The sequence below is a fragment of the Protopterus annectens genome, chromosome 14.part0 (assembly GCF_019279795.1).
Source record: "Protopterus annectens isolate FY-2018-M chromosome 14.part0, PAN1.0, whole genome shotgun sequence".
Lineage (NCBI taxonomy): Eukaryota > Metazoa > Chordata > Ceratodontiformes > Protopteridae > Protopterus > Protopterus annectens.
In genome coordinates, this window is record NC_056748.1 from 667,892,860 (window position 1) to 667,919,183 (window position 26,324).

General features: G+C 37.9%; 1 protein-coding gene across 1 annotated transcript in view; it reads left to right on the forward strand.

Moving 5' to 3' along the window:
- The window catches only part of ASAH2 (N-acylsphingosine amidohydrolase 2), a 426,905-nt gene that overhangs the window by 172,248 nt on the left and 228,333 nt on the right, over positions 1–26,324 (forward strand). The window contains exon 9 of the mRNA XM_044056416.1: positions 15,983–16,087. Coding sequence (XP_043912351.1) covers positions 15,983–16,087 — 105 coding nt within the window. The remainder of the gene's footprint in view (positions 1–15,982; positions 16,088–26,324) is intronic.

Sequence of the window (26,324 nt, forward strand, 5' to 3'; positions counted from 1 at the left end):
TGCTATGGGGCAATTATTTCATTGCCCTGGGAAAAATTCCATGATTCGTGGAAGTGAATTTCAATGGTTTTGTGTTGATGGAGAAGTGTTCGATGGAAATGTTTTTCGATGAAATATAGACCCAATATTTCTTGTATGTATTTCACACCAAAAGATAAAAGTACATCCCGCAACAGGCCCAAGACGAGGTTTTTACTGAATGCTTTTTTTTTAATTTTAGAAGCTTTGAGTGAAATGAACAAGTCAGAGAGGATGATTACTGAACCTCCATTATCATAATCCCTGTGTCTATACACCCTAATTTGCATGATATAAGAAAAACAGAAGGTACTGAGCTTCATCTCACTATGGGAGAAATCATAGAACTTCAGGGTGAAAAAATGTTAGAGGTGTTTATACATCCTGATTTTTAGAGGCACTGAATCTTATCTTGTTTAAGGTAAGTACTACTTTTTCAGCTTCACTTTGGAAAGTAAAGTTTATCTGTGTTATTGCATAAGTGCATGATACTTATGAGCTGTTGAACTGTAAGGCAATTGTGTGTTATGAATGGTAAATCTAATGGGAAGAACATCCAGTAGCTAGTTCTTGGAGTACATATGAAGGCATTCAGCTGTGTCTAATATTAGGAATTTATTGTAAACCATTTACATTGTGTATAGCATATAACTATAGCACATATGGAAGTGTTTTTAACAATGACTGGAAAAACCCATGTCAGAGAGGTGACTGGAGATCATAAGGGTTTTGGGTCATGAGGGAAATTTTGCATGTAGTGCTATGGGCCTGATATTCCATCACTGTTTTGATGGACACACACGACTATCAAACCCACCACCAGTATGATGTATACAAGTGGTAAAAGTGTGTGTTAGGAGTCGCCTGGGACAGTCATTACCAACATGCCAATACAGCTATTTCTCTGCATTTAGAACAGTGCCTAGCAAATATTATAGAAAGAACAGTGACTCTGCTGTGAAAATCAAAATTAATTGAACTTCTAAGCAGACAATGAAGTGCCACTCAATGTCTTCCATCTCCTCGGCCAGTTGATCTTTTGGTAGAAGGCTGCTGACTGGGTCTACTGAAACCAGGCCTGGAAAGATCTTGTGGCAGATATTAATGCTGAAGGCTGCTGGGACTGTAGTTATGAAATGGTCCACCTCAGTGCCGCTGACATTACCTGTACTGCTGATCAAAAAGCTGTCCATCAGACATGAGAATTTAGATTGACAAGAAATGGGCCACTGGTCAAACCACTTCTAATGGAGATGGGGGTGTTTTTGGCCTCTATCAAAGGTAGTATTGCTGTATCACAATATACTTAATTTCCATTGCCCTAGTACTCACTGGACAACTTAGTAAAGCTGTCTGCTTTCAGTATACAAGAAATTCAGATAGTCTGCCTCTGTGACTATCTGTGTGAGTTATCAATGTTTGGTCTCCATGAATGATGGACATTGTGAATGTGAGCAGCCTAGATTATGCTCATGTAACAATAGCACTACCCTTGATACATTTGTTGTAGAAGTGAATATGGGCATTAAAGTACATCCCCATTGTCATGGCAATTAACAGTGCTACATCTGTTGATGGATGTCATTCACAGTTGTGCAACATGCCATGGCCATGCTTTAACCAGTGCAAGTGCTGGTGGAGGCATCTCTCGAGGGTAGCTGCATGCAGAAGGATTCCCATCCCTCTCTTATGCATGCCCTGGACATACAGTCTGTCCAGGAGATCAAGCCATAGTGGCAGAATGCTGCTGTGGCTGTGTCCCAGCAGACAGACTCAGATAACCGTAGCACCCAGTACATTGCACAGACATTCTGTGGCACTCTCTCTTCACAAAGCCTTTTACGTTAAACCACCCTATTTCTCCTCATGCACACACACACACACACACACACACACACACACACACACACACACACACACACACACACACACACACACACACACACAAACACACACACACACACACACACACACACACACACACACGCAGTTTTAAATTTAATTTTACGTGGCACTCAAGCATTTCCCTGTGGAAAACATTTCCACTTTTGCTTCCTCCCTCAGCTATACAAATGATGTTAACTGTTCCCTGTCCATTGTATATATCTACTTGGGTTGTGGGTGTCTGATACACAGAGTGCATTTCTTTTACTGTAGTGTCTTTGATGTACTATGGGATGAAGCTGTGTGTCAGCCACTGCCTGTGTCCTAGTGCCATGGCATACTGTGCCTGCCTCTGCTGCTGGTTCCTCCACTGCCTCTTCATCTTTCTAAGCCTCTACTGCATGGTGTGCATGGGACTGCTCCTAATGCAACTGACCCCCTGCTGTAACTGCCTCATAATTGTCATATTCTGTAACACTGCTGAAGCTGCAAATATATTTGTGCACATGTCAGGGTCATACTGCAGGGCACCACATCCAGTGAAAGCATGCCTCAGCAGGCCAAATGCACACTCCACAATGGCAAGCATGAAGTTGTATTTTAGGATTTAAAAGGAGATTTACATCTTTTAATTGTGTTTCAATAGCATTGGAAGGATTTTTAAGTGCTGTCCTAAAGTGTTGGTATGTTTGGGACTGTACATGTAAAGGCTGAGTCTTCATATTGAACTAAGCTAGTGAGGTGGTTGTAGTATAAGAAAATGGTGAATAAGGGAGGAGGGGGTGAATATTGATACTTTTGGGTTGCTGACAGTGACTGGCAGGAAAGATGAGAGAAATTGTTTCCACTTGATTTCCACTTGATTTACTGCTGCCTGTTAGTTCTGGAACTGGGTGAGGCCAAGGGAAGAAAGTTCAGTAAGAATATATTTATTTAGTATGGTGATAGTAATAGTGAATATATGTTCCTGTCATTCCTGTTGTTTCATGATATTGTTATGGTCTGTTGATGTAATGCCTTTGTAGAGTTGTATTGTATAGGTTTTATTCCAGATGGGTAGACCCTGTCTCTCAGATATGAATCAGTTTATCAATATTCACATAAGGAAAGCAACAGCATCAGCTACTGTTTCTTTAGGTATTCTGTTGGAAGATAGATGGTAACTAAAGAGGTTGGTTTTAGTTTTAGTAGAAGTTTAATTATAGAAGAGGTGGAGGCCAGAGGAAGGAGAATGAATGTGACTAGCTAGTAGAGGATGGGAGGGGGGGCAGTTGGAGAGAGACCGAGACAGGTAAATTGTCATTATTAATCAGCGATAGTACTATTTCTATCCTATAAAGTAGGAGTTGAATTGAGATGGTATTGAGTCAGTAGTTTTATGAGTAGGAGAGGGGTGTGGTGGTTTATTTAGTGAAGACCAAAATGGAAAGTGAGCAAATCAAGATGAAAAGATGACTACAAATTGTGTCCCAAGCAAAGGCCTTCTTTCAAGATGTGGCAAGACGATCACAGTCAGTAGAAGAAGCTGTTGGAGAAGTGGTGGAGAGAAGAAGGAAACAGAGCAGCACCATGCTGTGAAGGCTTCTAGTAGACATGGAAAGTGCAACCAGAACACTGGGGCCGGATCACCCCCCATGGTGGAGCCCAGCTGACTGCCAATAATGTTTTTGCTTTTAATGAAGTGGAGGAATCCGGACAGGATCAGTCAGCTGATGAACATGTAGTGGGTTTCTTACAGGATATGAAGAGTGAAAGGACTGAATAAGTTTACCACCAGGACTGATGTATGGGTGCTAGTGTTCATCTATCTGATGGCAGTCATCCTGGAAATGGATCCTAAACAAGGAATGCCATTTCTTACTTATTTCTTGATGATAAGAGAATGTATTTGAGAGGAGGCAATGACTGATTGTAGTATGGACAGCATTTTAGGAAACTGAAGACAGTGAATAGATTCCTGTGGTGGAAGAGCGGACTAGTGGACACATGATTAAGTACAATGTCAGTTAGAGCAAGGATGCAGACTAGGGTTCCTACCCAGGTAGGGTTGTCCAGAAGTAATGTAGGGGAGAGATCATGGCCTGACTGTAGATTTGCCCATGTTTGTTCACATTGTAGAGGCCCACATGGTGGTGAAGTGTTTGTATAGAGAAGGGATGGGTAGCCAGGTGTCACCTTTACCACAGAATAACAAAGGACATTGAGCAATGGATAACTTGGGGAAGCTGGTAAGCCAAACATCATAAAATGGTATGTTCTGCAGATGTTTCAGGAAGAAGATCCATGCAATGAAGCAGTCCAAGAGTTGCTACTGGGATTTTTGACATGTTTCTTGACAAAATCCCAGGATGAGGGTTTGAGGAAGAAGGAGGTATGGCATGGAAAAGCTTTAGGGTCTGTTAGATGTTCCTCCCTTTCCAAACTTTAGGATTTTCCCACTGGGTTGTATCCCCTGATTTGCCACCTCTGTTTTCAAGAAGAGTATTCTGTGAAAGATTATCCTGACAAAGAAGAGATGAAGCTGCAATATGACTCAATGGGATGGAGCAGTGTGAGTGATTCATGTCTTCTCCAACCAGCAGTTAACTAAGATAAAAATTAAATCCGCCTTTTTTGGTGTCCCCAAATCAGGAATAAGACTGGCTATGTTAGAAATAAATTTAAAACAATTTTTATTTTTAGCAAGGTGATGGCCAACAGATAACATTTTTGAAGCAGACGTGAAAATTACACTTTGAGTAGTTAGATGCATCATTATTGTATAGGACATTTTTGTATTTTGACCGTGAAGTCACATAGCTATTACAAGAGACAGGATAGTACAAGCTTTTTAACTAAAGCAATAATAAATTGCATTTTACTGTATCATAAGCTCAGTTGACTTTGATATATTTACAAACATTTACATTATAAGACAAAGTAGAGACAGCTGGTTATGCTAGTCCATAGTAACAGAAGAGTGCCAATGTTAATTTCTTATTTCCAGGGAAGATATAATGTGGCACAGTAGCACTTTCTAAGAAATATGCAAATGTCCACCGGGTATATTTTGTCCTTTCGGGCTGTGCAATGGTTTGTGCCACATTTAAAATGTTTAGTACAGCTTCTGTTTGTTTGTTAAATAAAAGCATACAAATAATAATAAAAAAGTTTAGTACAGCTTTGCATTGGCTCTGGCAGAAGCAATGTCCCTTTTTAGAGGGCAATGCATTGCTTTAATCATTTTGTGTTGGGTGGGGAGGGGCAGGAAACAACTAAGGAAGGAATATACTACTTTTTTGAGTTGTACAGGGAGTAGTAGGCACCAATAATGTCAGAGAAACAGGACAGCCAGCCCAAGTTCAAACTTTTTTTGTGGGGTTTGGAGGTGAATGTAAACTTGGGCTTTTTTCATCTTTCTGAGGAAATATTGTCCAAGCTTATCGGAAAGGATCAAGGGCTTCCTGGGAGAAGCTGAGGTCAGGGTGAAAGATGTTAGAGTTGTTAGGTTTGTTGAATTTCTGGCAAATCACTGAGGACGGAAGTCACTAAATAATGACATACATTAACATTCGAGTTTCGGATTTCATAACCTTCAGAAAATGCATACTAACACAAATTTTGTTATTCTAGCAACTTTCAACGGTTATAAGAGCAACAGTTAAAAAAATGCGATGGCATGAAAAGAGTGAGGAAAAATGTCAGGGATGTATTCTTTGTTAAATGAAGGCATCTGGAAGCTGATAAAGCATTTGGGTATAATTAATAGGGTTTTCTGGGGCAGACCTATTTGTTTACATACATCTGCTTGGAAAGGAGTGAGACAATACGGATTTCATGTAGGCAGCTAGTACAGAGGATTAAGACTGTGAGAGTTAAATAAGATGCTTGTTATGTTCCAGGGTTTGAATCCTGCAGCCTCCATTTGCCTATTGTGTGAACTTGAGCAAGTTAACCAGACAGTGCTTTAGGGCACTTGAGAAACTGGACTAAATTCTTCAATGGTCGTCTTGTTAACATGCCTAGTACTTACCTATGTACTATGATATGGTGGGGAGGAAAGGTCTAGATAAGTAGTAGTACAAGATCAGGGATTAGGGGGTCAGAACAGGCAGGTAGTTAATGAAGGAATTTGGCATTCAGGTGTCTGGGAAAGGGGGCACCAGTCTCTTTGGCACAAGTGCTTGGAGCTCAAATGTTGCATCAGGCACCAGTATCAAAGCAGTGAGAGAGAGGGTTATTTTGTAGGTACATAAGCTTGGGAGGCTACAAGCCTGGTTTGAATCAAGGTAGACAGTTTTGCTGGTATCCATCCATCCACCCACAACCTCCTTTTCACATTTTTTGCACATGGGGTTGGGGTATCACTTCAACAGTGACAATCATCTAGAGCCAAGATGTACACTGCTGGGTGACTAGCCCTCTTAAAAAAAAAAAAAAAAAAAAACTAAGTTAAAGAACTATGGAGAAGCTGAGTTTACAATGTGAAAAATGGGCGGTACAATAGAATGGGGGGAGCCTGTCAGGAGCGGAGTAGGGTAGATGGTCTTGTGATTCAGATCGTAAGGAAGTGAAAAAAGGGAGGGGTGCCTTGCAATAGTATAGATGGCCCTTTCTGGGTCCTCTTGGGTCATAGACTCTTAGTTGCCATGATGTATCCTATTCGTGCTTCAAAAGGTAGGTAGTCTGGGGGTAGGGACTCAATGATAGTGTGTGGTGGGTCCAGGGAGTTCTGGCTCATCTGGATTCTGGGTCAGGGCTCTGCTGTCATTTGGGATGGATGAATAGCCTTCCTTTGAGATTTTTCCCTGAGGAAGTTGATAATCTTACCAAAGCTGGGGGGGGGGGGGTAGAACTACTGTTGGTCATTTGTGACAATAGCCTGTGTACGCCTGACATTATTTGGCCTGATTTGGTGCCTGTGGGGTCTTGGAGTTGGACTTCCAGTAACAGGGTTACCATTATTTTTAAAAATAGGAAAAGAAATAGAGTACTGTAGACACCGTTTTCTCTGTTTAGGCAAAAAAGTAATTAATATAAATGAACGGCAAAAACATGACACAACATATTCAGAACGCTTACCAGTATTGAGGTGTATATAAAAATAGTAAAGGGGGAGATATGCATATGCATATAAATTAATCAAGGGATGTCAGTTACGGGCAGCAGTTTAACATGAAGGCAGTAACAGCTTGATGTTGGGGAATGTGCATTCCATTCAGCTATCACTGATGTTGCTTGGAGTGAATATGACCCCCCCCCCCCCCCCCCACACACACACACACACACACAAAATAATCAGAATTCATTTCTGGCAAATCACTGTAAATGTCTGTCATTTAATAATGACAGACATTAGGGTTTTATACTTGTTCAAAAAATACATGTTATAAATTATGCTGTTCTGTTAACTATTTAAGTAAATTAGTCTAATAAATATTTAATAAAGTTGTATCTGATGTTAAACCTTTATCAAGACATTTTTGGATTTGTCCCCGATTCCTGAACAGATAATCTGAAAACTATGGTGGTGGGTGCAGAGGAGAATGTAAAGGATGGATAGTGACATGCCAAAAAGTGGAGGATGAGTCTTTGCTTGACAGTGAAGAGGAGGTCATGGAGGTGTGGTGAGCACAGGAGAATGAAGTTACAGGGTGTTTCAGAATTTTTGTTCGTGGACATTTGGGTGTTGAGGTTCAAGTCTCATAACAGAAGTAAACTGCATGCCGGAGACAGGATTTGGTTTCTTCAGGTTTCCGTTGCCTGCTGGTTGACTGGATCAAGTCAGTTAACCAGGCAGTGCTTTGGAGCTGCTGGGAGTTTTGGTTAGGCTACTTAATGTTCACTGGGTCTATTTGGCTGGTATCAACTTTCAACCTACAAGGTAATGAGCCATTTCTCTTGGGACAAACAGTGCCGACATGCAATGGTATATGTCAATTTATTTGTTGATAGCCAATTTCTTGCATAGTCCTGGTAAAGATAGACAAAATGACAGATTTTGATATTGCTGAATTTTGTACAACTGTAGGTATATACCATTATTCACTTCACTAAGAAGTTGTACCTTTTATGTCTTGGGTGCAGACGTTCAGGTCCCAACTAATTCAAGGTGTGGAAATAACTATTATTAAAGACTTTGAGCATGTTGAGCTTGATCCTTGATCGACATTTGGCAGAAAATGAAGGTTGACACTTCTGGGGGAAGTTTCTGGGGATGTATACATCATAGAAAACAGGTGGCTGTTCCCCTTAGCCCCCTTCCACCTTTATTTGGGATCCCCCCTTCTCTCAGGGTTTGGTGAATTCTTATTTGGTTTGGGCAACGATACTGAGGTGGGCTCACCTGTAAAGGGTGCAGGCATGAATATCAGGTGGGTTGGGGTCATGGGACACAAGGGACTGCTTAGGGGAAGATGAGGTCATATGTTAGCAGGGGTATTCATTTGTTGCTTTTCATATGTTCTCCTTATTGTTGCCAAATTGTTAAAAACATCTTAGATGTTATTAATTACAAGTCATCTTAGCCCACGGCAATTACAAATAGCTCCACATTACTTTTAAGCAAGGTTCCCAAGCTGCGCTATCGCAGTCACCTAGATACCCAACTTATGCATTCACTTAAATAGATATACATAACTGCTCATTATACCACATAACTGTCTAAATGCATGTAAATCACTTATCTTATTTAAACTCTGAAATTCTCTGTAGCTCAATTAAGTTTTACTTCACACTGGACAATATAGAATTTCATGCTTTTTAATATCCCTTGTTGCCAGACTCATTAACATTAGATATCCTAAAACAGGGTAGTAATTGCTTTATGGTCACAGATAATAAAATCTAAACACAAATAACTGAGTGGTGCAGATATTTAAGAGATATGGAGGCTTCACGCTCACAAAAAACAGTGTGAGATCAATGCACTAACTCACCACACACTATGCACCCAACCCTGACACGTCATATGCTGATGTTATAAAGCAATCCCTTACCTGAGGCTCCTAGACTTGTACGGATTAATTATGAATGATAATCAAAATAAAGCATTGCAGCACATGATATCTCATATTCAACAGAGTCAGATTTTAATTCCAGTACACTAGACCACTCCACAAACAAAATTGTTTAGTGATTGGTGACTCCAGATGTGTAGCTATATATTGCAGTACATGGTCACTTTAGTCTTCTCCACTTGCTACATTTGTAGCAAGCTGCTACTACAGCCAGTTTGTGCCATATACTGAGTATTAGTGCTTCAGTTCTGACCAAAAATGCAATACCAACATTCATGTCTGAAAGCTGTTCATGCTCCCACACTCTGTGTCCCTGGAGCTGCTCTCTTCACCCCACTCTAGTTATGCCTCTAGGTGACTCCATAGTGAGAGATTTCTTACTCACTAGGCTGGGCAAAGACAGTGACAATGAGTTATCTTTCAGGTGTCAGGATCTCAGATGTCCGAAAGCCCATAGGACCATTACACCAAACAAATATAAGCACAACAATTTGCTGTGTATGTGGCATGAATGACTTTGCGTGAAAAATCCTGAGGGAAGTGAATAGAGAGAGATGTCTAAATTCTCCCCATGTATGACACAAATCCAGGAAAGACCTTCAACAATCTGGCTAAATAATGTGCATCATTCTAGGGAGATCTAATATGTTTGTTTGGAATAAGAAGCTTGATAAGTTACATTTGCTTTGCAAATCATGTTCTGTACCTTTCATTCAAAGGCTCTCACATACTGACTAAATCCTTTGTTGTCCCCATGGTGCCTTTTTAGGCAAAATTCAGTTAAATATCACCCCAATGTAGCAAAATGTATCAGTATCGAAACAAGATCAAAATTAAGGTATCTCTGCTTAGTGCCAGACATCTAAAGAATAAGTTGCCTGACAGGCACTCCAGCACTCTTTGTAATTACAGAAACTTGGCTTAAATGTCAAGAAAGCAGTCCCTCCATACTTGGGTTTTGTACCTACCACTCCTTCAGATCAATGTCAACTGTGGTGGCATATTCATATTTGTTGGAAACCATATTGTCAGGTTCTAAATATCATGAATGAACTCCCCATCAATAAGAGCTCCATCAGTCAGGGAGACTTGAGCTACCCATTAATTGATTGGAGACCTAAAACATAAAATTCAATGGACCAGATTGTTACTAGATCAACCAGAGGTCAAAATGTTCTTGACTTGACCATACAAATACAGCATCATCATGTGCATTTCCCCATGTAACTCCCTGTCTGATTAATACAGACAATAAGCTAGGAACCTTTTCCCTCAAGTTGTCTAAAACTCTGAAATCAATATAGCAGAGATTAAAGACTTCAAGTACTAAAATATTCATAAATTCTATGATGAAGTCTTGAAAATGTCCTATAACATTACCACCCCAGGCAATGCCTAAGCCGATAGATTCACCAAGAATTTGTATAGCCAAATAAACACACAGAATTGCCAGTCACATCCATATCCAAATATAAATGGAAATGTAAAAGCAAATTATCACAGTGTTCTACTGACATGAATAAAATTACATTAAAAAATTAAAAAAAAAAACTCAGAGGATGCAGCAGATCTAAAGATCACTGAGTCAAGGAAAAAAAATAAGAATTTGAGTTATGAATTTTAAAATGATTAGATCTAAGGCAGCCCATGATATCAGATTATCTGAAGCCAAGGATAATTACAAATCCTTCTTTAGTTATGGAAGTAAATTAAAAAAAAAAACACAACAATATGCAGAACTTTTATTAAATGACTAAACCCATTCAGACCCAAAGGACAATATCATAGCAGATAAATGTCATGCAAATTTCACATCTGAGGACTACTCAATACCTAACAATCTCCATAGCCCCCCCAAGTCATCACTATAGAATGTATACAGAGAGTGATGACCTTCACTGCTTCTTTTATGCTTCCAGATAACATACTCTGATGTTTAATAAAACGTTCCAAGCACAATGAATACACACACACTACCAAGCGCAATGCAGATACCCCAATATATATATATATATATATATATATATGTATATATATATAAAACTGTAGTCAAACGCAGGGTATTTCCTAAAATTAAATATCCTAAGTTATGAAATTTTATCTACAGAAAGTATATTCATGCTACAGAGACTATCTTATACAAGGAGCCAGGCCAAATAATCGGGACGCAACTTAACAGTAGGGACATTTAATCAAAATGAAGTACTTGGATGTAATTTGAGTATAACTGACTGTGGGAATAATGACTGTTTGGACAATGGTTTCAGTAATGATGAAACAATTGATTTGTTTACCCCATTGAATCAAAATGAAGTTTTTGAAGATAATTTGGTATTATTGATTGTGGAATTAATGACTGTTTTGACAGCGTTTTTAACAATTTTAACAATGCTGACATGATTGATTCATTTAACCCAGTGGTAATTGTTAACTTGGGGGATTTTAAAGTATGAGTCAAAAATCCAAGTGGAGTATAAATTCACAATAACCCAAGCACCAACAGACTGGTTTCGGCTGTAAAAATTAAATAGTCTTCATCAATGTGAAAGTATACAGTTATTCAAATAAAGTTATTTCTGCAGTGCATGTGGATGTTATCCAAAGGATTTACTTTTGTTTTAGCTAAGAGGGGGCAAGTTGCAGAACATTTAATTGATTTAAGGTTATACATCAGAAATTTAATTTTGTTTATGGCATACTGCTAACAATCACAACAGTAGGGTCTATCAGAATATACTTAAAAAAAACTGTTTTAATCCTCCCATGCATAATATGATGCATTTCTTTGAAAAAGCATGTGAGTGGGATTTTAGGGAGGTATTGAAAAGTTCAAATGGTAGTAATGTGACAATCTGACATTAAAAGAGAGAGATTTGTTATTTGACGTTGTTAAAGATAAAAAATATACACATAATGAAACCCGGTAAGGGTAATAGAATTGTGATTATGGAAAAAAATGGATTACTGCAATTCCATGAGCTTTTTGCTTACAGATGACGCTCATCAGGAAATCTCTCGCAATGAGAAATATTGCATTTAGAAAGGTGGATTTATTATTGAATGATATGTTGTGTCAAGGTCAAATTAGTGTGGATGAACATGCGTATATGCAAAATGAAAACCCAGTTATTGCAAGTATATTTGGAATCCCAAAGATTCCTAAAGGGCTTAATTGTCCTCTATTTTAGACCTGCTGTTGATGGAAAAAATCAAAAACATTTTTATAGCTAGATTTCTTGATTTCACTTAGAAAGTAGTTTGGATTCATTGAAATATATTTGTAAGGATTTGTGGCAGTTTTTATCTCATTTAAATGGTATTGAGGTCACTAATAGTATGTTTTTTGAGACCATTGATGTGTGTAATTTGTTTTCCTCCACACCCCAGGATGTAGGTCTACAATGGTTGGAGAGACAATTATTTATTTCTAACAAATTTGAACAGTATTGTATTAATACTATGGTAACCTTCATGGAAACAGTACTTAAAAATAAATTCAGCTTTTATAAGGGTCAATATTATAAAAAAATGGGTGTAGCTCTGGGGGGCAACAGGGGCCCCTATTTCTTGTGAATTATGTAATGTCTTATTAGGAAACTGCATAGGTCTTCAATAGTAGATACAGCAGTAGCATCAAATATTATACAAGGTACCTGGATGACATATTTTTAGTAAGGATAGATTCAGTAGGCATGTTAGAAGAATTCTTGCAGTGTATCAATGGGGCTGTTAACTTTTTGAGTTTTACATATAACTACAGTGATGAAAAAATATTTAGATTTCAAATTGTGCATTGATATAATGAATAAGGGTTTAGTTAATAGGATTTATAGAAAGCCCACATTTTCAAATCCATACTTAGATTATACTAGCTGGCACCCCCTTTACACCAAAAAATATCTGTACTCAAAGGGCAATTGTTGAAGGCAGCCAGGATGGTCACCAAGGATGAAAATTTCATTGGGAAAGTGGAGTTTATTCATGATTTATTTAAAAAGTGAGGCTATGCAGATAAATGTGTTAAAAATGTGAAAGAAGTGGTAAACAAAAGAAAAGATGGTATAAATCAACCTATTTGGGGTAAGCACACTCATGGCATGTTTTACAGAGTAAAAGGGAACAAAGAGAACAAAAGTTTTTTCTTTATATTAACTTACAACAAAGATTGTGCAGCAATGTGCAACATTTTAAATAAGAACTGAAATTTATTTATGGACGAAACTTTAGCAAGTCAATTAGGAAGTAGACATACAATTATTTTTAGGAGAGACCAGTCTTTTAAGAACTTTCTGGAAAGTAATTATTGGAGTAACAATCACTTAAATAAGTTAGCTGCTAATAAAAAATGGGTAATTTTAAATGTGGTATGTGTATTAATTACAGATAAAAAAAATAGGTTAGCTAATACTAACATTTCTATTCATGGATCTTATAATTGTCAATCAAAAATTGTGGTCTGCTTAGCAAAATGTTTAAAATGTCCTGAATTCTACAATGGGAGAACCTCCAGACATTTAAGAGAAAGGATACATGAACATTTATCTGATATTAATAAAAATAAACAGACTAATGCCTTATGTAGACATGCTAATGTGTATAAAGATCATCGTTTTGGATTTGTGGTTATTCAACAAATTGCTTCTGACCCACAGGGGAAAATCATGCCTGAACAGTTAGGAGTGTGTGAACTTCAATGGCAAATGTTAAGTGCCACTATGCCCCCAGGATTAAATGAGTATACTAGTATCAATTGTGTTTTAAGGTTAAAAAGTTATGAAGGCTTTTAATTGTTTTAATTCAAATAATTGCACTAATTATTATATTGCTTAAGATCTTTGGCTAATTGCACTCTGTTTAAGCCAACATGATTGTATATAATGAAAGTGTTTTTGTGAGTTGCTAGTTCTGAAGAAGTCCCTATGAAATGTTAGGACGAAAGTGCTTAACTTTTGTATAAATAAAGTGGATTTCCAGTTTTTAATTCTTTATGTTAGTTGCACATCAGTACTTTTCGTGGTTTTATTGTTTGTTTGGTTAATATATTCATGCTACAGTTTGCCCTGAGAAAATTTCTTGACTCTAAACCTCCATCTCTGTATGACCTTTTCTTCAGTTATGTGTAAAACAGTCTCATTTAAATGGAATTTTTTTTTTGTTTTTTTGCTTTTCAAGAATGAAAACTTGATCCCATGACCTTTTCAAAATGGAAACTGTAGGACTTTCCCCACTTTAACCTTACTATTGCTTTAAGGATATTGATTTTGTGTTGGCTGTGTGGACTCAGGATTTGCATCTTAAGTCACAAGTCTATTGAGATAATAAAGTAGCCCATTCGTACACATTATGCACAGTCCCACAAATAGGAGTCACACTGTGCTTATTTAGTATGCAGTCCTGAAAGTAGCACAGCTGAATTGATATTGTTCTGTTATATACTGAGGTATGCAGATGACTGTGAATCACACAAATGTTCAGCAATATATTGTGATATCCAGTTATTCCTAAATGCAGCACACTAGTAAATGCCATTGTGTAGATAAATATTTGATTTAATGACAGGAATGGCTTCTATTTTAATTGATTCACTTCTTGCTGGTGTGCAGCATATGTGACTTGCATTGCATATCCATGCTATGCATTTTCTAACTGCCTGTGTATGTACGTTTTAATTTGCATATATGAATGTCAAGTATTGTTAGCATGGTGACTCATCCTTCATTAGAGCTTGGTTTCTTTCTTATTACTATAAGTCTGGAACACATTGAGGGACAAAATGATCTTTATAACAGTATTTGCCAGTGTATTTGTTGTTTAACTCAAATGGAAGAGCAGATTTCTATGTCTGAACTTGCCACATGTTCTTTTTATCCTGGTTTAGAGCCATATAGTTCAAGATCCTATCCAGGATAATGTCCAAGTCCATTGAGGCAGTGGCAGATGGCAATGCTTTATCAGTCATGACCAGGAGCAATTCTTAGATACTCCGGCATCGTCGGCCATGACTCTGGACAGAACTCAGTTTGCATATGTGCTAATGCTAGGATCTGGTTGCAGGGTAACTACCACTGTAATGTCTCAGCATTGGTGATATTGTTATGCCTGGATGTCCTCCAGTGATTGTTGCCATGTACTCTGCTGTTAAATGCAGCACTGTCCTCCTGTTTTTATATTGTCCATTGTGTTGTGTTATACATCCTGCATGCTAATGATGTTGCACAACCATGTCCTGATACATGATGCCATCAGTTTTTGGGCAGTTTTTCACCATTTTCTGTACTTGCATGAGAGTAGTCCATACTTGATATCCCATAATTTGTCTCTTGTAGAAGTATGTACTCTATCTATTTGCATTTTATGAATGACAGATGTGGCCACAGATACTTTTTAGCATACTAATTGGGTATCTGGACTTCTCCAAGAGCACAAGTGCATACTACATGATGACAAATGTACTTATAGTTTTTTTTTTAGAACTGTGGGGCATGTATTCTGTTGTGTATTAGCCCTACACAGCTGAAGAACTTGTTTATGAATCTGGATCATCAATCAATTCTTCTAGTATGGTAGCTGGAAGGGATCAAGTGATTCTCTATCAGTTCATGCTAAGATGCAACATGTTTGAAACTCTTTTTAAAAGTTTAATATGCAACTTTTGAAAGCAGGAGTTTCAAACCTGCATTACCTTGTATTGGTAATTCTTCACCATCTTAGCAGTTCTGCACCATGGAAGGCTTCAGATGAGTGATTCTTTACCAGGTCAAGTGCCTGAAATGGCTGAGTAAATCCATCTAAAGGTTCTTATGATAAGTTTTGGCAAGATATGACTATCATTTATTTTTGCAATGATACACATTGTGTAATATGGTTGAAATTAAATATGTAGAAATATGGCTGTTTAATGCTTGAATAGTTCACAGAGTACAATGATGTTGGTAGTGCTACTTTCAGACTTTGAAATACAACATGAAACAGAAGCTGTATAAATCCTATTCTGCTCCGTTCATTTTTTTAAACATGGTCATTGCTCTGTATTAGCATGACTTCAGGGGAAATGCTGTCTCTTACTTTTACATCTTTTTCAGGAATTATATCAAACAGCTAGTCGGGAAGTCAGTGGGCCAGTACACTTTGCACACCAGTGGGTGAATATGACTGATGTTACAGTTGAGCTGAATGCAACACACAGAGTAAGTGCTTTGCTTTTTATATCTTCTCACAGCCTGAGTACCATATAGCTAAACAAGTGGCATTCATCCAGGAGTATCAGAACATAATGGGTTAAAGCACTGCTATTTTATGTTGGTGCAACGCTTATTGAAGATACTATAGTACTGTATAATAAATGTATGGCATCCTATGATGTCTCATCGAATAAACCTGTAAATGTTCAACCAAATAAAAACAACCAGTTTAAACTTCAGTTCTATAAGATAGTTTTCTAACACCCTTTTTTGCCGGTGTGCATGTCTCTCTGCCCCCCCCCCAAACTTGGGCATCATTACAGAGCATCACATGACTGAGGAGACTAGAAGTTTCAAAAAAGAATGATTTACTGCTGGTACTGTAATGGAATCAAGACAGGTGATGAGAAAAAATGCTACGGAGTTGCATCCTCAGCTACTTCCTACTCTACAGGGGCCTAACTGGGGCTACTGTGTGTGTAAGTTATTATCTCGTATGATGAGCTTTTAAATATAATTCATACTTTCACTTTCTGGCATTTGAGTGGTCATCAAAAGATAATACTCCACTTCACTGACAGAGAATTTAGAAAAAAATAAATAACTAGAATATCACTCCAACCAGAAATAAAATAAAATCTTTTTCCCAACTCTCAACTAAAACACCAATGACTACAGGAGAAAAATATAATTAAAAACTGTGTCTTACATGTAACTGCTTAAAAACAGATTACGAATTCAAAGATTCCCTGTAGCTATGGCACTGTATGGCAGGGAATTCCAAGTGCCCACTCAGCTTTGGGCATTGTAGTGGTGAAATAAAATTTTGTTTAGCTAAATTGCCCTGCTAGCAAGGTGTAGATGGGTAAAGTAAAGCAGGGCAGTATGAAGACATTCCACATTAGTATCCTTTAACAGCAAATTTTTTGTGTGGCCTAGCACAGTAGCCCTTTGTAAACAGTAAACCAAGACTGGTAAGTAAGCATGCTCCAGTCTGAGAATATGTTTAACAATTTACATGTGCATTTTGTTTGTCTTTACTTTTGACATGAAGGAAGTTTCTCGATTAAAAACATACATGTTCTCATCCGCAAACCAGACCATAGGTGAATGATATAGCAATGAGGTTGAGGAAATGGCACAGCATTCCAAATTAATTAAAAAAAATAATAAATAATTTGAAAGTAAGAATTGCTATGATAATGTGCCATTGCAGTGAGTTGGTAATTCATATTTTCCCACCGAGGAGTTGCATGGTTACAAGGTCGTAGTTTAATTGACCAGTTAGAACACCCTTCTCCATCATGAGTAAAATTATTGTATAGTAATTATATAATAACACCATTTGAAAAGCCCATTTGTACCACAGCACTATGCAAATGCCATTTACATTCTGTTTGCACTGATCTGAATCTGCAGGTATAGTTTTGTTATGCACTAAGATGGTGCACCTATATGTGCTTTGCATTCACAGTGTACTTCCAATCACTGTAACCAATGCGTTAGGCATCACCATATACTTTATTGCACAAGACTGTACATTTCATTAAACTTTATAGCAAAAGTTATCAGAAATATAATTGGAATGTTACACTTTTAATCAGGGAGAAAGTATACTTTTATGAAAAAGTGTTGAGTTACAGTAGTTTCACTGCTTAGTGACGAAAAGAAATGTCCTAAAGTATTTGAGTTTGGCATCTGCGCTAATTTGTGTTTCAGTGTAGTTACTGAAGTCAGTGGTAGGTATAGCATGTGTTACCTCCCACTAGATATGCAGTTCCCTGCAATAACAGAGAAAATTCTTTCCATTGTGTAATTATAATAATGCTACGTAAATGAGTATACTCAACAAAATCATGATGAACAAAAAAAAAAAATTCCGCTATCAGTGTGCACAGTCAATATGAAAATACCTGCAAGTAGTGTTCCCTCTAACTGTTTCATGCAATGAGCAGACAACCAGATAGCTTATGTAATGTGACAGAAAACAAAAAAGAAAAACTGGTGCAACTGTAATAAAAAAAAAAAAGCCAGTGGAGAAGTCAAAACACCAGGAAATAAAGCTTAGTATGTTAAGTGCTTTCATTAGCTTGATACACATGCACACGATCACACACACACACACACACACGTGCGCATGCGCTCTTTCAACATAATCACTGCGCAGCAGCAGCTTTTCTCTACCTTGTTGATTAGGTGCTACATGCTTTACTGTAACTGCTGCAATTGTGATCTCAAAGTTCTTTAGAACTGTCATAAGAAAGTCATGTGGGCCTGAAGCAATCCATAGTAATATCTTTTGCCATAGTTTGTCTGCAGCCAGAAGTCCGATGTGCACAGGTTTGACATCAAGACATCTTTGGCCTTGAATTAAAGCAACTTAGAGGGAAGACTACACTGGCAGGTCCAGGGGAATAAAGATATATATATATATATATATATATATATATATATATATATATATATATATATATATATAGATAGTGATGTGGTTACATGAGCAGACAGAGTTGTCTTTTGCTCAGTAACCACAGGTGACTTTTATTCATCAGTGTTAAATGGGGTAGAACACTCTGCTATTATTTTATTTTTAATAAACAAAGACAGGCATATATAGGTCATATTAGATTAGGTAGCTAGGAAGATCAGAAAAACAGGTAATTTCATTCATTTAATTTATTTAATTTGAAAGGAGGGCCAGTACTTCCTATAACCACTGACACACTAGTCATCTCTGGTACCCCTCAAATGATGCAGACACTATCAATTACACTGTTGTGGCATCATTTGGATAGGTGTGGAGAAAGTGTAGGAAGATTCATTGTCACCTTGTTCTGACCTCCTAAAGTTGTGCACACCAGATGCAGCAGGGCTTGATGGTCAGCAGGCATGGAAGTGAAAATGGTATCAGAAAAAAAGCCATTTTGGCAAAGTGAGCGTCCCTGAAAAAAGAGATATAGGGTTAAAATGATCTGTAATCTGAATGTAGCATTCTGAAGTTGATCTGAGATAGTAAAAATGTCTGATAAGATATCTCTTAAGAGCTTTTTGTGTGACTGATGAGGGTCATCTCTGTCTCAATAAAGTATTATAAATGGTGTGTGTACATCTTGGGGCACATACCCACAATCCCCACAGCTGCAACTATGCGTGTTCATGCAAAACCTAGCTATCTAAATAGGTTTCCCTCTTTCTGCTGAAGTTCCTCTTTTTCTAACAGGTGATAGTGTGGAAGTTCTAGCCAACCTGCAGTGGAGGGATTTAGTAAATTGTTTGGTGAGAAATTTAGATATCTTGTTATAACATTGTTCAATTTTGTTAGTATGGATGATATTTTGGGGTGATGAATATCATTTGGTACGACTGTCCTAAAAAAAGACTAGGGCTATGTGTGGAGATATAGGACATATTGCTGAAACCTATAAGCCAATGTGAAGAAAATGTAAGGAGTTTGGACATTTGTAATTTGATTGTCCCATACCAGAGAATTAAAGGGTGGCATAAATAAGAACGTAGCAGAAATGTAGAAGATAATGTCATAGCAAGAGAGGTCACTGAAAAGCAAGAAGCAGGAGGTGAACATTTTAAAAAGGTTAAAAATGAAAAGTAGATTAAAATGACACAATTCAGTATACCGAGTTTCAGATTCATGATCAAAACAAGTAATAGTTCATTACTTAGTGATGAAGATGGAGATACTAATACAGGGAAAAATTAATTACAGGGAGACTTAAGGAAGATAATGAAGTGGAATCAAAAAAGGAAGAGGATGGCTTGGGAATTTTAGCTTTAAATGTAAACAGTTTTAAAATGAAATAAGACGTTTACTAGTGGATGAGTGGTGTAAAAAAAAAAGTAAGGATGGATGTGGTATGTTTACTGATTACCAGATGTAGTTCTTGAGGAAAAGGAAAGAGAATTGAGGTAATATAGAATGAATGAAATATTTGGCCAGTAGGAAATGAGACCTGCTCAGGAATAGGAATTTTTATTTAAAAAAAAAATTAAAAAACAGAAATACTAGTAGTTCCAGGAAAGTGGTAATATATGATTTGAGAATGAGAAAAAAGTGAGTAAGTGTGGTAATAATTTATACCTCTACTAATAGGTCCAAAAGAAAAATTTTGTTTGAAAATATTAAACTGTATGCATAACTAAATATGTCAGTTGCAATGTTGGGGACTTCAATTCTAACCTAAAAAAGACAAAGGAAAAATAATACAGGATGTGAATGTTTGAGATATTTGATAAGATATGGTCATTTAAAGGTAAGAAAATAGAGAATGGACATATAAAAGGGTCAATTTAAAGACTGAATTTGATTGCATCATATATTCTAAAGAGAGAAATGAAACTCAAGGAGGTGTGCAGACAGCAGAATTCTTAAATTATAGAGCAGTTTGGGCCAGGATAGAAGACGATACAGTTACAAACTGGGAATGGTTTGACATTGCAGAAGTGAAGAAAAATGGAGAAATTATGGTCGATCGTTTGACTATGAAGCCTTTCTATAAGAACTGGAATTACTGATGGATTGTTTGTAAACAGAAATATAAAAAATAGATATAGAAAAATAATTCATAGGAACACAAGTAAATACAGACAGATTATGGCCTAATATGTGAAGGAAATAGCAAAAGGTGTATTGGAGAAAAAAAAGAAAGAATAAATGATGTTATTTAGACAGATGGATTTTTGACAGGGAAAGAACACAAAGTTTTGCCATATTTAGGAAAAGAAAATGTGAGTGAAGGATGGATATTATAATACATAAGACATGTACACAACACGAGATTATAGAAGTTGTGGAAATATTTGTACAAAAATGTATGAAAAAGAAGAAATACTAAAGTAAGAAGAATGGAGAGTAAACATATCTGAAAACAACCCCTAGAATAGATGAAGTAGAAAAGCATTGTAGAGTTTGGAGCATGTGCATTCGTGTTTAGGGCTGCATGCTGTTTTGGTGTAGTGTATAATTGTTGGGCAGGCATTTAGAACATCTGTATGAGCTAGAATTGAAGAATTCCAAACAATCCTGCCCCCCGCCCCGAGTATTGCCTACATGTCAGGTAAGGAATTTTCCCTTTGTATCATACATCATGTCATCATGGCAATCCCTGAAAAAGGACTGAAAGAAATGATACTCTTAACATAAAAAACTAAAAATTAAGTAATTCATTAATGTGTATTGAAATGTTGCATCCCCTCACACTTTCCTTGTATTCTTCTACTGTTTTGACTATTTCAGCAATACAGTGTCATGTAAGTATACTTAAGTACTTAGTAAGTATACTTAGTCCTGTTTTCCTCTGTCTTGACTACCAACTTGCCCTCACAGATCAGCTATAGCTTCTATCTGTCAGTACTTATGGATTGCATGTCTGATTATTTTATTTTCTCCTTCTTTTTCTTACTTCTTTCACCCTCACTGAGCTCAGTCTCACACTGCTCCCCTACCGCCAATTCCCAACCACCCCCGCATACTCTACATTTATACTTTATCTATCTTAACCACTCACAATTTTATCCAGCTCTAGAAATTTAAACTCTACAATCCACTATCACATCTTCCTACCTAACCATGTCCCTATCTAGAGACCAACCTCCTACTCCTCCCCTACCAAGTATACCACACCCCTATATCCAGTCCCCTTCCCACATCTAAATTTATAACTTAACTTACCTTTGCTATCCTCTGCATGCACATATAACTTGTCTAACCTTTTTCTATCCTCTGCATATTATCTTCACTCTCCTTCATTCCTCCACATCCCAACTTAACCCTCTACTCACCTACTCACTCTTCTAACCATCCTCCCACCCATCAATACTCCTCTCTTACAATCATATTTTTCCTTACCATGTTTCTCATTCCCCTTACTACTTCATTACTTCTCCTTCACTCCCTGTTAACTACATGCAGTATTAACCTATCACACTTAAAACAACCTCTCAAACTCGCACATACCCTAAATGAAACAACCCATTCCTTTTCAATTGCTCCCTCACTATACAACTTCTCTTATACACACCTCATTAAAATTAAAATACTCCCTCATCGCACACTCCTTCTAAAGCCTAAACTAAAATACCACATTTATTGCTCATACACACCTCCACTTACTGTTCATACTAAAACTCTTCTACTTGATGATGATATTCACCCAATTCCTGGTTCCAACTCCTCTTCATCCCACCAAATCTACCTCTCACCTCTATGTACCTTCTCCCTCTCTACCCCTTTATCCCCCCTCTCCTACCTCCAAAAACATAACCATTTTGTCTATAAACATATAAAACAAAACCACTGAATTCCAATCTTGGATTGCCCACCATTCTCCAGATATCATAACCATATCTGAAACCTGGCTAAAACCACATATCTGTGATGAAAACTTATACCCTGGGTATAATACTTTCTGCAGAGATAGGATTCTAAAAAGGAGGTGGTATAGCTATACTCTGTTCTGACCACCTTAACCTCTCCTCTTTATCTTTCAACTCCTAACTTTCACCTCACAGAACTACTCATACTAAATTGTTACTTAATCTCCCATACAAAATTTGCAATCACTGCCATTTATATCCCACCAGGTAAAAACATTCCCATCCCAGAACAAATCCTTTCATGGATGTCTCACAACATATTCTATGAAACAATCATCATGGGAGATGTAAACATAGACTGGAAAAAACTAACTACTGACTCACCTAACTCCAATATTCATCTTCACGGCTTCTCTCAAGTAATCACAACCCCAACACACATGAACAAACACCCCAAAACCAGCTCTATTCTAGATTGGATCCTGACATCAAATCCAAACCTGTATCACAACCCCTGCACATTGCCTGATACCGTAAGTGACCACATGCCCACACACATCCATAGATACTCTCTCCAACTGTGCAGGTCTCACAAATACAAATACTGCAGTAAACTCTCTAGTTTCACCCCTGTTACATTTAATAATAGACTCTCTTCCATCAGCTGGTCCTGCCTCCTTCACCTTCCACTTAATGACACTGTACTAAAATTCAACCACATTTTTCTAGATATTCTCAACTTACTAGCACCCCTAATAAAAATAAGGATAAAATCCCACTTTGCATCCTGGCTTACAAAGGACACTTGATCTCTAATGTATAAAAGAGAGAGTGAATGGAAAACCTTGCTAAAAAAACAAATCCCATACAGACCTTCAAAACTATAAAGAACTCAGTATCCATACCAACAACAGGTGAACAATGATAAGAAAAATTTTAACAAAACCCAGAAACTAACCACCACTTCAAACCCCCAAAATTCTGGAGTACTATCAATAAAATTCTTTACCCTGAAAGTCCCACTACACCAAACTCCTACCCTAACAAATCTGCACATGAAACTGCCACCTTTCTTAACTCCTCCTTTACTGATCCCATCTGCAAACTAACCCAAAAAGACCTCAACACTTACCCCACTACTCCACCCCCTCAACCAACTGACAAAACCCCTCTTTCACTTAAGCCAGTTTCCACTGCTTATAAAAAAAAACTCTCCTCAGCAAGCTAAAGCCATGTTCTAATTCAGCTTATAATTAATTCTCCCTCTTTTTAAAGCTCCCTGCTGACTCAATAGTCTATTCAATCTTTATACTGATCAACAGATCTATCCAAGAATCTATAGTCCCTGATATCTGGAAAATATTCTACACTATACCCCTTCACAGAGGAGGAAACTCTACTGATCCCTCCAATTTCAGACCCATAGCCATTCTGTCCCACTTTCAAAAAATCCACAAAAAAATGCATACATAACTTCTCAAGAAAATCTTCTAACAGCAACCCAACACAATTTTAGTTCAACCATAGTACTGCTACAACCCTTATACCTTTCACACATACTGTCGTTGACACTAGAGATGATAAGCTTGTCTCTTGTCTGTTCCTAGACCTCTCTAAAGCCAATGATATGGTCTCACACTGTAAGCTTCTAGTAAAAGTAGCCAACCTCAATTTCTCCACTTCCACTCTCAACTTGTTCTCCAGCTATCTTATCAACAGGCTCCAGTTTGTTAGGTGGCTCACCTCCTACTCCCCTTCTCCATTCCATAGGTCCATAGCTATTTACTAGGCTAATGACCACAAGGGCCTTTTTAAGTCTAGCCATGCATCCCAAATCTCTGACAAGTTCCAATACCCTTGGCAAATGTAAACATGATCCTGGGAGATGAACCATTTACAGGTTACCTGTGTCCATTAGAGACATAGATGTCAAACCAGGGATGAATTTCTGGTTTCCCATCCAATTGTCCATGGTGCACTTGAAATGGGTTAGGGAGGAACTCTGCTTCATATGGATGGGGAGCCTGTTCTATAGACTGGGTAGTCTCTGGGATGCATACCTATCTCTCCAGCAGGTCCTATTTATATAACGTGCAAGTTTTAAGTCTTTAGAAAAGGTAATTCTGGTGATGTTTGTTTTGTGAATATGCAGGAGGTCCATCAGAGTGGGGTCTGACATTGCTCTGTATGCCAGGCATAGATCTCCCCTCAAAAGCCTGTAGGAGACAGAATGCAGGGTTAGGGCCTTGAGGCAGTTTGCAGAGGATATTTTACTTACACCCTGTATTCTTTTAGTGAGGAACAACTGTGGACATTCCAATTGTTGGATATGCCTCATTAGGTGCATACCAAAGTGGGCACTGTACTTAATGATAGGTCTGATGAATGCTGAATACAGTGGAACAATGACTTCCTTGGACTTAGATGCCATACTTTTGTTGATAAGTTGTGCAACATAGAATAATTTCCTCACCACTGTAGACATATGATGTTCAAAGGCTAGATTACTATCTGTGTGTGTCCCTAAGTCCCTGACTACCGAGTCAACTTGAAGGGATGTGTTGTCAATATGATAGTTACCAGGGATGGGTGACTTCCCAAAGGATGTTTATTATGCATTTCTTGGCCAGTTATTTCTGTCTCAGTCCCTCCTGGAGAACAAAAAAAAAAAATTCTAAGCTTGTTTCCTGCCCTTCCTGTAACTAGTCTAGTCCAGATACAGATTTGCTGTATCCAGGACTGTTTGTAAACTTCTGAGCCACCCCCCCAAGCCATTCTGTGTTGGAGGGAAGCCTTCTAGCTTATCAGTGAGAGTGGTAAGCACTAGGTAGCCTATCTACCACAAGAGTGGTTTCTGGCCCAGAAATTGTAGTTTATTGGCCGTTTTGGCAGTTTTTCCATCTCTTTCAACTTACTGGTTTAAAAGCTTGCATTTGCGCTTGTTTTCCACCTTTCCTGTAACTAGTCTAGTCCAGATACAGATTTGCTGTATCCAGGACTGTTTGTAAACTTCTGAGCCCCCCAAGCTATTCTGTGTTGGAGGGAAACCTTCTAGCTCATCAGTGAGAGTGGTAAGCACTAGGTAGCCTATCTAGCACAAGATCCAGGTACAGATTCTTAGTTTTAGCACTTGAATTTGCTTATTCATGCTTAGCACTTGTTCAGAACTTGTAGGTAGCACTAAATAAGCTACAAATTACTAAAGCACTCCACCTTTCTCTTTACCTAGAGGAAAACAGTTTTTGTACTTTCTTCACTTGCTTAAAGAAAAAACACTCTTATACTCACTTTCCTCAGTTGTCTAGAGGAAAGTAATTTTTATTCAGGCATGTCCAAGGGTCAGTTCCCAGTGTTCTTTCCTGTTTATCTGATGAATCTGGGCATCTTGGGGCAATGTAGCAATTGCCTCATGTACACAGGCAACCCTTTCCTCCTCCCACCCAACACCACAACCTGTGAGAGATGCACTTATCTAGCCAAACTGGAGGTAATGCTCTCTCCAACCAAGACTGAACTTGACAGTCAAGAGGAGAAGGTAAACACTTGCACCACACCACACTCATCACATAGTCCCACTAAACCTACACCACCAAAATCCACACATAGAAACACAAAAGCATTCGTGGAGGCTCTCAATAATAATCTGCTCAAGCAAAAGAGACCTCCAAAGCAGAAACGCAAGCAACCTCCACCCCCCCAAATTAACTTGAATGACACACAACCCATAGACTCAGTGTGCCAATAAACTGCACCCTATAAGGTAAATAAATGTACCCAGCACACTAGTCATAGGTGAAACTATAGTCAGGCACACTGATGTCGCATTCACCAGGCTAAACAAGGAGACGGTTACTGTCAGCTGCCAGTCGGGTGCCAGGATCCACTACATAACCCACACACTCAGGTCACTCCA